At 38.8% G+C, this 13,740-nt stretch overlaps 1 protein-coding gene across 9 annotated transcripts in view; it reads right to left on the reverse strand.

Moving 5' to 3' along the window:
• Positions 1–731: 731 nt before the first annotated feature.
• Positions 732–13,740, reverse strand: part of CEP63 (centrosomal protein 63) — a 77,790-nt gene continuing 64,781 nt past the window's right edge. For 5 of the 9 annotated variants that reach the window (XM_061421043.1, XM_061421023.1, XM_061421033.1 and 2 more), the window contains 7 exons: positions 12,671–12,785; positions 11,614–11,811; positions 10,216–10,302; positions 4,156–4,361; positions 3,708–3,752; positions 3,102–3,387; positions 732–1,257 (listed from right to left, as the gene is read on the reverse strand). In XM_061421043.1, coding sequence (XP_061277027.1) covers positions 1,099–1,257; positions 3,102–3,387; positions 3,708–3,752; positions 4,156–4,361; positions 10,216–10,302; positions 11,614–11,811; positions 12,671–12,785 — 1,096 coding nt within the window. In that variant the 3' untranslated portion in view covers positions 732–1,098. The remainder of the gene's footprint in view (positions 1,258–3,101; positions 3,388–3,707; positions 3,753–4,155; positions 4,362–10,215; positions 10,303–11,613; positions 11,812–12,670; positions 12,786–13,740) is intronic. The other 4 variants (XM_061421063.1, XM_061421073.1, XM_061421004.1 and 1 more) reach the window with 3 other exon arrangements.

Here is a 13,740-nt window from a genome sequence, read left to right on the forward strand (position 1 = left end):
GAAACCAACACAACATTTTGAAGCCATTATCCTCCAATTAAAAATAAATTTTAAAAAAAGAGATGGCAGTGGCCACAGTCACTGCAGACAATTCTCGCCAGAGACATGAGTGTGAAGGGGAGCAGGTGTGCGGAGCAGGAGGGAGGATGTGCAACTGAGGTTTTGTTTTGCTTTAAAGAAAGGAGAAATAACAGGATGTTTGCTTGCTGATGGGAAAGATCCACAGAGAGGGCTGGTCACAGGAGCCCCATCTTCTGACAAGAGCCCTCCACCTCGCCTTCTGGTCTCTGGTTGCACATTCCAGCTCCTCTGCTGGATCTAACCACACGATGCTCGTGTGCTGGTGTCCTTCGGCCCCAAGTTCTGCTCTTCTCTCTCCTTGCCCGCCTCCTCCAGATCTCCACAGCTTCAAATGCCTCTGCACCTTGACATCTTTGTCTCCCATCAAACCTCTCCTCAGAAATGCAGATGCCAAGATTTCTACTGAGTGTCCCCAGGCTCCCACGCTAACCCAGCCCCAGGCCCAGCTCCCACCTCTTTCCCACATCTGTCTTTTGAATAGGAGAGGGCTTCCTGTCAAACTTCTCCAGTCCCTTCACATAATTCCACCTAGCCTCGCACATTACCAGCCCAACTGACTAATGAGGAGCAAAACCAGTATAAAACCCAGCAAAATCTGGATCACTCTGCCTCTGAGATCCATGCTTCCACTACACACACTGCTCCCAAAGAAATTTCCTACAGTTACTTTATTTCCAACATGCATCATAAAATCTTTAATTAGTCTACAGCTATTACACTTAAGTCAGCAAGAGAAAGTATTACTTTATGATAATAAATATTAATATGAGAAAAAAGTCTAGCAAAGTGGTTTATTTACATGTTATTGCTGGAAAAAGTCCTTTAAACAAGACAGTGCAGAGAAAACACCTTAGAGCTAAGTATCAGCTTTTCAGATTCATCACGGCAGCTTTAGTACATCTCATTTTTATGGTTTCTATATAGTCACATGTTCAGGCTTTCAAAGAGCTGCTACTTCATGATGACAGTAACTCTTCAGTGTTTATTTTTATTTCCAAGTTTGTGATTTTTAGGAGGCTACTTTAGGACTGTGAATTGTTTCACCGTCTTCTCACTTTCTCGCTTTAGTTCTTCGATGTGAGCATCTAGGCGCTCAAGGATGTGATGAGACCTCAGCTCTTCCTCTTCCAAAAATCTTGTGGCTATTGAACCAAGAGGAGACAGAGGCAAGGGACACTAGAAGAGAAACACATTTTGACATATGTAAGTTGAACAGTATATTTCTAAGACACAGTATTCATGATATTTTCTAACTACCAATATCAAAAGGGGAATGTTTTCCTCTGACAAGATACTGTTTTTATCCTAATGATAATAATAGTTTAAAAAAAAAGTTCCACAAAAATTAACACAGATCTCTTCCTTTCTGACAGTTATGTAAGTGTGAAGTGTCATATAAATATATTAGTTACTCATTTGAAGACTTTCAGAGCCTTCTATACGCTAGAAGAGATATACTTCATGCCTATTTATTTCAAACTTATTTATAAAAATCTGAATGTTACTTTTAAAGCATAGAAAATCTACCTGTAATAAATTAGATACCAGGTAAAAATCAATATTTTCCTTCCTCCAAAATTTGAGTCTACAGCCCCTTGTCTGAATTCACTGGTTTCAGAATTTAGATGTACCATATTTAGTTGACCTTATCTGCAGTAGTTATTTTCTATAACGTCATCTCAAACACTGAATTAATGAATATTGAAACACTGCTTTTATGGGAAACAAACACATACACACAAACTTCACATAGATTATAATCCTAACTCCTAAAAATAACTCACCAGGTAGATTCTGTCTGCTTTATTTCACAAAAAACAAGGTTCACAGTGTTTGGTGACTTGCCTGAGGCCACCCCATTAATGGGTGCCAAAGCTGGGGTTCAAACCCTGATCAAGCCCAGCATCTGAGCCTCGTGCACTGTACTGCCCATGAGTGGCTCTATCTTCTGGGCCTCTCAGCACAAGAGCTGAGACAAGAGGGTAACGTACCACCTTGGCAGACCTTAGCTGGAAACGTGCAAGTCCAGTGACTCACATTTTGTCCAGCTCTGCCATGTTCATGGATAACTGTGGAAGTGCTAATGAGTTCTACTTACAGGTAACAAATAGTTTAGCAAGTAGATGAATTCACAAATATAGAATAGATGACCTATGATGAGTCTGAGGTAACATCCCATCATCAAACACATTGGTATTTCTGACATAAAATGTTAGGTGGGATCAATCAACATTTTATCACATCAGTTCAGGCCAGGTCAGGTCTTAGTGCCAAACTTAGAAAGAAAGTTAGTCATCAGGTCTTTTTTTGGATTTCAGAATTACATATATAGTACGTTTATTTCAACAACTAAAAGAGGACTCATATGGACTTGTTGGCACATTAAAAAGTCAAAAGTACTGAACTTTCACAGATACAGGACCATCAGGGTGATGAGAATGAATGGCCAGAGGTGAGTGCTTCAGCACAGAAGGCAAAAACAAGGGTGGAGAGGAGTTCTCACATCTGCTGCAGGAACAAGGGGCCAGCCCTGTCGAAGGGCAGCGTCTGCCACCAGGGCCCTGCGGGGCGGCACCTGGTCTATGGTCTATAACAGACACATCAGCTGCCATTACTTCCTCTGCCTCGACCCACTCTTTCCCTTTCCAGCCATTCCTTTTCTCCTTCACCACTATCTACGCCCCAGGACTATCTTGGCAGGCAGAGATATTCCTTGAACCAATCATTTCCAATACAAAGGTGACCCTCTCTGAAAAAGGCAGGAAGGGAATTTTCAATTTTGGCTAAAAATAAATGAATCCCTATAACTTATATTTAATAAGACACATTTTGAAAAGTACTCGTGGCTGAAGTCTTCACAAGCAAAATCTTAGGACAGAAATACATGAGAATAACAAAGGGTACTTAAGAGAAAGAACCAGTAAGGAGACAAGAAAAAAAAAACCTTATGCCTTAAAATAAAAAAATAAAATCAAACTAAACGCACTTAATAAACTAGTAAGATCAGAAAGTGTCCATACCGAAGATGTAAAGTCTTCTGGGTCATTTATACTCTCAGAGACAGTGTCAGAAAAGTTGGTTTCATTTGTATCTAGCACTGAAGGCAGAGAGTTAGTTTTGCACAGAAAGTTAGATGGCAGAGAGACAGTGGAGCAGCAGGAGCTGATCTGATGGCTCGGGGGGCTGAAGCCTCGGGACAGGGACACAGGCTCTATGCTATCCGACGCTTGTCCTTGTGGAGAATGAAGACCTGCTTTGTAGGGCTCAGCCTTCATCCCATCATGCCTGTGCTGGCCATGGGCTGGCCTGGATAGCAGATTAGAAAATAAAGCAGATAAACACTGTAGCAATTTTCCTCCTTTAAAGAAACAGACTTATTGTTGGAAGTTCAATAAAAATACAGAACCAGACTAAGGAGAAGGCTATAATTTACAAAATCAGAAGCCTGTTCAGACCAGGCATTCTTTTCATCACCCTGGCCCCAAATACCAATCCCCATGACCACGTTCCTGCCCCCACAGACTTACACACCAGCAAGGAAGACAAGTAAGCTATCTGAGTGCCCTAGTGGGGTTGGTGGTAGGACAGAGGGGAGCACTGTGCAGACAGAAGTCCCTTATCTTTACCTGGGGGTGAGGTGGGAGTGGCAGAGAGGGTGTCCGCAAAGGTTCCTGGTAGTAAAACATGTAAGAGCTGAAGCCGGGTGGTTTTTCATTGAATGCTGATGTTTTAGGCAACAATCTATTATTAGTTCACCAAAAATACAAAAGAAGCTTTTTATAAAAAGCTAACTTCCACTTCTTACGGGACAAGTGAAGCTAGAAAGGTGGGAAACAGCGTAACAAAACTCAGGGGAATTAGGCTGTTATTCTCACCTACATCTAGACATGAAAGTGATATATAACCCCCTGCATTTTTTAACCTAACAGTTTTACTTGTACACACTGTACTTCAGAATTAAATATAGGGTCCTTTGATAAAGATTTAATTTCTATAAATTGGAAATTATTCTCAAAGAAATGAGCATTACATAATAAAGATACATATTTTAAATAAACTATGAAGAAAATTTACTTGAACTCTGTATTCTTGAACTCAGGTACTCTGCTGTATGTTGGTTTAAAGATCCTGTCCCGGTTTTTTTTGCATATCTGAGTAGAAATCTCCAGCTGACCTTTGGTATCCATCAAATCTTTCTGTAGTTGTTGATTTTCAGATACTAATTTATTTAATGCCTCAATATAATTTTCCTGGAGGTCTGCTAGTGAAATCTCTTTTGCCTAATAAAAAAGAACAGAGGCACTTAATTTGTAAAAGAATACTTGTGATCTGTGATACTGCTGGTGGAAAATTACTTTTAGCTGTGACTAGTTAATCTATGGTTTTACTTAGGAAAAAGTATAGATCTGATTTTGGCACCTTAAAAAAAAAAAAAGGATGTATTTCTTACAGTTAATGGGGTAGGAGCACAATGGGCTTCCCTGATGTGTGAAGGAATATCCAAGGAGCTGGAGGAAGGCTGGAACTAGGATGGAAAAAAGCTACAAATGAGAATCAAATACAGACAAAAAGAAAGAAAACAGTAACCATGAATTGTTTAAGAAAAGAGAAAGTTGAGCTTAGTGAAATAAATCAGACAGAGAAATACAAAGACTATGTCATCACTTATATGTGGAAACCAGTATATAAAACAAATGGATACTACAAAACAGAAACAGACTCACAGACACAGAGAATGGTGACCAATGGGGAGCGGAGGGGGCGTGGCTAGACAGGGGAGGGGCGTGAGAGGCACAACTACTATGTATCAAATAAATGAGCTACAAGGACGTATTACACAGCAGAGGACATAGAAATCATTTTATAATAACTTTAAACAGTATAATCTATAAAAATATGGAATAACTATGCTGTACACTTTGATATAATATTGTAACTATACAACTATAGTTTAACTTAAAAAAAAAGGAAAAGACAGAGACAGAAGGTTGAATAGCCCCACAATACCTGTGGAAGACAATCAAGAGACCTATTTCAAAGAAAGAAATCTGAACATAAGGTTCTGAAAAGGAATTCTGACTGGCTTGGACAACTTTTAAATAAATAACTCTCTGGTCTTGGAAACTTTTACATAATGTTGTACCTATTCCAGTATGTGAGATTGATTTTGACATGGTAAGTCAGTATTCAACAAGGATGACGTACGAATTACTACTCTGATATGGTCTGAATTCTGTGATTATAAATTCTACTGCTCTTCAATTCTAGGTGTTTCCTAGTAATATAGTACCTAAAAAAACAGAAGTCTGGACCATTTTTTCCTAATGACAAAATATTTTCATTAGCATTCTGAAAAATTATGGTTATCTTCTTTGGAATTTAATACAATGTTTAGCTTGCCCTTTTCCATAAAGAATTTTTTGAAAATAAGCTGGTCAAGTAGTTTTACAAACACAATTTACCTAACAAAAAAATAAAGCTTAAAATACAACCATTTAACTATCTGTACTAGTAGTGACAATAAGTTATAAAATCTTTCAGGAAGTTGTTGACAGATAAAATCTCAAAAAGAAAAATCTGCAGGACATAGGAGTTAAACTATGAACTACTGGCAACTTTTATTTTCACTGTGGTAAATAATTTATCAGAGCTATTGATCTCATTACAAAGCTCATTAGATACTTTTATTAAGAGTTATTTAGCCAAAATTATTCATTTGTAAAAGTAATATCACCTTCCTAGGATGGTAAATGCAAAATGGAACTTTCTAATAATTGTTCTTAATATATATATCATGTTTATACTGTAACTTAACTGCTGACATGATCCTCAACAGCCAGAGTTTGATATCTGATGTCATTAAAGATATCTTTTAGAAGAAGATAATGTTTGCTTTTTCCAGGAAGGCATCATTTAAATTTTTCTCAAATTTACTATTTTATTAACAATAATTACAAGCAAATGAATGTGAAAGGTAATATAAAAAGTGCATAGCAAGCACACACCTGGCTGTGTGAAGAAAGAACATCCCTACCACTGTTGGAGGTTTCAGAAGAAATTAAGGCAATGGCACCCCACTCCAGTATTCTTGCCTGGAGGATCCCATGGACGGAGCAGCCAGGTGGGATGCGGTCCATGGGGTCACAAAGAGTCAGACACAAATGAGCGACTTCACTTTCACTTTTCACTTTCATGCACTGGAGAAGGAAATGGCAACCCACTCCAGTATTCTTGCCTGGAGAATCCCAGGGACAGAGGAGCCTGGTGGGCTGCTGTCTATGGGGTCGCACAGAGCTGGACACAACTGAAGCAACTAAGCAGCAGCAGCAGCAAGCTGAACACAATCTCTGGCCATAGTCTGGGTTAAGCACTTCTGAGAGTTCCCAACTCTTAAATATGAACAGGTAATCACACTACATAAGATAAAAGTCTCAATCAGCTATTTCCAAAGCCTGAGCAGTGACAGATTTTATTTTCCTGGGCTCCAAAATCACTGCAGATGTTGACTGCAGCCATGAAATTAAAAGACGCTTGCTCTTTGGAAGAGAAGTTATGACCAACCAAGACAGCATATCAAAAAGCAGAGACATTATTTTGCCAACAAAGGTTCATCTAGTCAAAGCTATGGTTTTTCCAGAAGTCATGCACAGACGTGAGAGTTGGACCATAAAGAAAGCTGAGCACCGAAGAAATGATGCTTTTGAACTGCGGTGTTGGAGACTCTTGAGAGTCCCCTGGACTGCAAGGAGATTCAACCAGTCAACCCTAAAGGAAATCAGTCCTGAATACTCACTGGAAGGACTGTTGCTGAAGTTGAAGCTCCAATACTTTGACCACCTGATGTGAAGAACTGACTCACTGGAAAAGACCCTGGGAAAGATGCTGGGAAAGACTGAAGGCAGGAGGAGAAGGCGACGACAGAGGATGAGATGGTTGGATGGCATCACAGACCAGATGGACATGACTCTGAGCAAGCCTGGGAATTGGTGATGGACAGGGAAGACTGGCATGCTGCAGTGCATGGGGTCACATAGAATCAGCCACAACTGAATTGAACTGAAATCCTGAGCCTTTTGAAGACTCTGTGGTGCAAATCAGGTTCTTCGTTTTCTCCACCACTAGCTTAGTATTGCTTATCAAGGTATATAAAGTTGTTTTCCTTCCTTCCTTTCTTCTTTCCTTCCTTCCATCCACCTTCCCCCTTACAAAATACTTAGCTGCTGTCTCCACTCCTACTTTTTCCATCCTCGTAGGTTTGCTTTAAAAAACAAAGTCCTTTCACTTTAGTTTTAGAGGGATTTGACGAGGGAGCATATGTTCATTTGCCACATTAAATGACGGCATAACATTTCCTAGTAAAGAAAATCATGAAACCATCCCTCTACAGACTAACATTTACATTTTTTCAAAATTTTGGATACTGCAAACAACACTGAAATGACCGTTTTCATGCATTTGCTTCTCCAGGATGGGTTCTTTGGGAATGCAAACTGATGACAAAAGGAGAACAATTCAGCAATGACAACCAAAATCAGAAACGCACATGACTCAGGACTTTATGGACTGCATGTATTTACATTTGGTTTAATGGACATTGCTAAACTGCCCTCCAGAATGGCTGTGTCAATTTACTTTCTCATTAACAGAGCACTAAAGGGCCTGTTGCTCTATATCCCTGCCAACACTGGTTGTATCAGTTTTTAAAAAATCACTGTCAAGTCAATAAACAAAAGAATATTTATTTCTTTTGTTTATTAAGGGATGTAACTGCTTTTCTTCTTGGTTGAATTTCTGCATTACTTCTATGATTATCTATTTATGGACTCTGTAGATCACAACAAACTGTGGAAAATTCTTCACGAGATGGGAATACCAGGTCACCTTACCTGCCCCCTGAGAAACCTGTATGCAGGTCAAGAAGCAACAGTTAGAACCAAACATGGAACAACAAACTGGTTCTAAATTGGGAAAGGAGTATGTCAAGGCTATATATTGTTACCTTGCTTATTTAACTTATATGCAGAGTACTTCATGAGAAATGCTGGGCTGGAGAAGCACAAGCTGGAATCAAGATGGCTGGGAGAAATATCAATAACCTCAGATATGCAGGCTTAAAATTCAACATTCAAAAAACTAAGATCATGGCATCCGGTCCCATCACTTCATGGCAAATAGATGGGGAAACAATGGAAACAGTGACACACTTTATTTTCTTGGGCTCCAAAATCACTGCAGATGGTGACTGCAGCCATGAAATTAAAATACACTTGCTCCCTGGAAGAAAAGCTATGACCAGCCTAAACAGCATAATAAAAAGCAGAGACATTACTTTGCTGACAAAGGTCCATGTAGTCAAAGCTATGGTTTTACCAATAGTTGTATATGGATGTAAGAGTTGGACTATAAAGAAAGCTGAGTGCCAAAGAAATGATGCTTTTGAACTGTGGTGTTGGAGAAGACTCTTGAGAGTCCCTTCGACTGCAAGGAGATCCAACCAGTCAACCCTAAAGGAAATCAGTTCTGAATACTCATTGGCAGGATTGATGCTGAAGCTGAAACTCTAATACTTTGGCCACCTGATGCGAAGAACTGACTCATTTGAAAAGACCCTGATGCTGGGAAAAATTGAAGGCAGGAAGAGAAGGGGACGACAGAGGATGAAATGGTTGGATGGTATCACCGACTCAATGCACATTAGCTTGAACAAGCTCTGGGAATTGGTAATAGACAGGGAATCCTGGCCTGCTGCAGTCCATGGGGTCTCAAAGAGTCAGACACCACTGAGTGACTGAACTGTACTGAACTGAACCTATTTTCCAACTAGATCCAATGACTGTATTATATTTATAAGGCCTTATATATTAATATTTTATATTAACCTTTTGTCTGTTAACCGATTGTTTTCCTCTAGTCAATCAGTCTTTTAAATGGGGCCTTTTGTAATCCAGAAATTTTATATTTTTATGTTGTAGAATCCTTTACGTTGTAAAATTATTTGTGGTTTCAAGATGCTAAGAGAGTCTCACCCTCTCAAAAGATTATAAAAATGGTTCCCTGTATTTTCTTTTAGCTGAAATAAAGTATTCGTGTAGTGTTTTGCATGTTCTTCCACCCCAGCCTCCACAATCCTTGAGAGTGAAACTAAAACTACTTAGGAGCCAACAGGGGCATTGTACAACCACGAATTTTTGGAGGCATAGACTCTCCAGAAAAACAGAAAAAAAGAATTTCTAAAATCTCTGGGCATTTGACCTATATCAAGAAAAGAGGGGTAAGAAACAGACGGGTTATTTTGCAAAAATAACAATTTTATAACAAAACAGTTAAAAGAGGACCCACACAGTTGGTAACTCTGTTAGCTAATCCTGTTCTCTGGTTTCATAGAAGCTTGCTTACATTTCTTATCCTCCCTACTGGATTACCCTCAGTCTTGTAAAGACAAGAATCTTATTCATCCTTGTATCTATTACATCATCTACTAAATACTTTGAGCATAAAAGATTCTAGAATATTTGATTAAATGAAGTGTATTTTCTCTAGTGGCTCAGACGGTAAAGAATCTGCCTGCAATGCAGGAGATATGGGTTTGATCTCTGAGTTGGGAATATCCCCTGGAGAAGGGAATGGCTACCCATTCCAGTATTTTTGCCTGGAGAATCCCATGGACAGAGGAGCCTGGAGGGCTATAGTCCATGGGGTCGCAGACTCAGATACAACCAAGTGACTAACAGTTTCACTTAACACTTTTACCTTGTAGAAATATATTTAAAACAAAAATACTTAAAAGATGACATACTTTATAATGAAAAGACTGTGAAAATAGTAATTACAGTAATAATAACAGCATTAAATATTTATTATATACCTACTAAATGCCAGACACTATGCTAAACCCTTTATATATATTCTATTTTACATGTATTTTTATCACATATAGTATTTTTTTTTAAATCTTCCAGTTGCTGGAGTGAAGAGTCATATTTTGCTCACTCCTATCACTGTCTTCTTTTTGAGAAAGTTTTTGCAGAAGGATTATTTCATAGTTTGATCTTAGCTTTCTCTACAATATCAGTATTTACAAAGTAATTTCTTTTAAGGCTTGTATAGCAGAAAAGCAAGTTTCTATATATGTACCTCATGTAAACCCAATTCCAATTTCATCACCATTTCAGAAAGATGACGATTTTCTAACTTGAGTGATTCCAGCTGACCCAACATCTCCTGAGAAGGGAAAAGTAGAAAAAAAGAAATAAATGTAATGAATAAATCAAATCCATCTTAAAAATTTTTTCTATATATAATTTTCATTTGGTGAAGTTACATTCTTCATTCATATATACAAATACTTTTTAAAACATTTTTTGAAGAGGTGTTTCAACATGAATTTGTATGCATGCAATTAAGAGTATTATTCTAAACAGATCAATCCAGGCACTGGTGACTCCCTGGCACTCCTCTTCCTGGCCTCTGCCTCCAGCATCTTGTAATCTGCACTCCTTTCAAGTAGCTTACTCCTACTTGAAGATTCCTGCCTTCTTTGGCTTCCTGCTTCTTTTCTGAAAACTATCTGGTTTTCTTCCTTATTGTCTCTTTCCTTTTTAGCATCATTCTGGCACCTTTTTACTCTAAATGAGTAGTTTCCTAAGTTGGGTTCAAGTCTCTCCTCTTCACACTCTGTGCCTTCTCCTTACAATATCTAAGTCTCTTGGGGTTTCAAATGCCAACTTCATGTAAAAACTTCCACGGCTAAATGTCTTACCTTGATTTTAATCTTGCACTCCAGGCCTTCTGTGGAACTTAGATATTTCCATATGAAAGTCCAGCTTTTATCTCAAACCAGTGCCCATCTGCCAGCTTCCCCATTTTGTGTAATATTCATACAAATTCATTATCCTCCCCAAACCTGCTCCTTATCTTTTCTGTATTTCATTAAAGAGCATCACTCTCTAATCAGTTGCCCAAGCTGAAATCCTAGTGACATCCTTCCCTAACTCTGTCTAACTCACTCTCCCTGTCTAGTCAAATACAAAGTCTAGTCAGTCTTACCAGGCAAGTATCTCCAGAATGATCCATTTCCCTGGGTCTCCCCTGCGCAGTGCTCAGGCCACCATCTCACTGCTGTGACAGCATCTGAGTGGTCTCTCTGCCTCCTTTCTTATTCTCCATACAACCACAGATACTTTTTGCTCCTGTTTAACCCATTCTCTACAGACCCCAAGATAACATGAAAACCCCCGCACAGGGCAGGCGGGCCTTTCAGGAGCTAACCCCTGCTTTCCCATCTCACCCCTACCACTTGTCCCACCTGCCACAGCGAACAGGTAACCGTCACCACTCACCACAGAAACAGTCCTTTCACTTGTCTGAACTACTCTTAACTCCTGCCAATCTTCACTAGACTACTTGTTAACCAGCCTAAAGAAGGGGGTTAATAAAAATGTACTGAATTAAACACTATGCAAATTATACCTTTAATAAATTGAACCTTCAAAAACAAACTTCAAATAAAGAAAATTTTTGTTCAAGTTTCACCTTATGCTCGACTGCTTTTTCTTCTGCCTTTTGTATCTCTGCTTTGAGTCGCTTTTCCATGTCAGAGGAAGAACTTTTGGTGGAAGCAATAGTGATATCTCGCTGATGTAACTCTCGAGTTAGCTGGGAGATCTCCATCTTCATTCCTTCTAGTACAGAACTGTAACTCTGTTCAGCCTGTAAAATCTGTTCTTTCAACTGCAAAAAAATAGAAAGCATTACAAATTGAGAAAAGACATGTTAGATAGAAAAATATAATATTAATAATAGAGTAATTTTTACCTTGCCTCAAGTCATAAATTTTTCCCTAATTAAATCTGCAAAAGATTAGCAATTTACCAAGCTGCATATCTGTACTGAAGGTCAGGTGGTTATGCCCACAATTATTTATTAGATCTCCAAACAGTGAGAGACGGCTGACTCAAATGCTGAGAACCAGCATCAACGAGCTGAAGCACACATAGTCTAGAGGACAGCATTCGTTACCTTCACTCTTTCTGGTTGCAAATCTCAAAATTTGCTTATATGGTTTCCTGGTCCACAGAAGATAACAGAAAGAGAAAAAGAAAGGAGCTAGAAGTAATCTCAAAGAAGTAATAAAAAGAAATGACTCAACAAACAGGACAGCTAGGGCCACTAACACAGAGACAAATTCCACAAACTTCAAATGCCAATGAGGATATAATACCCATAGTACAGAAGAGAACACACATCCATCACCACCTTCAGCCAGTAAGAAAATACTAAATGCCAGCTCAATTAATATGTTCATGTGTTCATGCAAGCAAGAAGGTGTGTTATCTTTTAGAAAATTTTTCATCAAGACGTATTTAAAATAAAGTTGTAAAGTTCAAAGGGGGCAGCCTTCAATTGTCTTGAAAATACTTAAACGGCATCCCTGAGAATGACACAGACATTCTCCTAAGCACCTTACAGGCACTCTACTCATGAGCATCACATGGCCTCTGGATGACATTTTCCTCTCATTAAAATTAACTACTATAACCTCCCAACCCACTGCTCAGTCTACAAACACGGAGGGGTTTGCACCTCTCACCTTCTTGATCTCAGCCCTGTACTCATTGTTGTGCACTTCCATCTTCTTCAGCTCTCCATATTTTTCCATTAGCTCTTGGCTCAGCTGTTTACATGTTGCACTCACAGATTCTAAGCTTTATGACAAAAATAAGGTCACATATTTAAAACAAAACAAAACCCTGAATCCCACAAGTTCAGTTATCTAACTACCCTCTTAATGTCCAAGAAATAAACATCACTTTGTACCCCAAAATAAAACTCATTTCCAATTTCCATATCAGTGGAGTCAGCAAAATCCAATCCACACTTCTGGGGAGATACTTTTGACTTCTGTGTTCACCTATATACCTTCTATCTGCTTAAAATACTACTGGTTACAAAATTCTAAATGTTATAGCAACTTAGGCAATTTTTTCTCTCTAGTCGTACATGAGCTGCCATCATAATGTCAGTCTTCACCACGCTTAATTACAACCCCATCCTATACACAGCTGCCAAAATAATCATGAGTTTCCACTCTGTCACCTTTATTTATCCCTCATCAGATATAAGAACCTCAGGGACACCATACTTCTCTTATCTCACAGCTTATATCCACTATAAAGTCGTTTTGCTTCTAAATTGCTAGGCTTTACAGTCTGCCTTGCACCATGTGCTAAGCCTGACTTCTTTTCTTTTCTTTTCACATACCACCTCCTTGGCCACACAGCACCTCCCCCTACCACCTGACAATGGACAGTCAACACCTTTCAAGAATCGAATCAGCATTTACCTGGATAGAGCCACCCCGACCCTCATTCCTCTAAATCATCTTAAAAACAGTCTACTTTCAATTGTTAGAGTTTGAATGTAGACACTTTCTAGAACTTTCACTTTAAATTGCTCTTAGGTCTTTTAATGTACATATTCTGTCTCTCAAACTACAAATTCTATAATTAAAATAATATCTTTAACTTCTCACCTCCCTTTAACCTTGTCCACCATACTCTCGGGCCCTTCATCATTTGGCTCCAGACTGTTCAATAAAGGCTTAATAACTGTTAGACTGTTCCCACACACAGCCAATTTACCAGATAAGCTATTGTTCAA

This window comes from Bos javanicus, chromosome 1 (assembly GCF_032452875.1).
Source record: "Bos javanicus breed banteng chromosome 1, ARS-OSU_banteng_1.0, whole genome shotgun sequence".
NCBI lineage: Eukaryota > Metazoa > Chordata > Mammalia > Artiodactyla > Bovidae > Bos > Bos javanicus.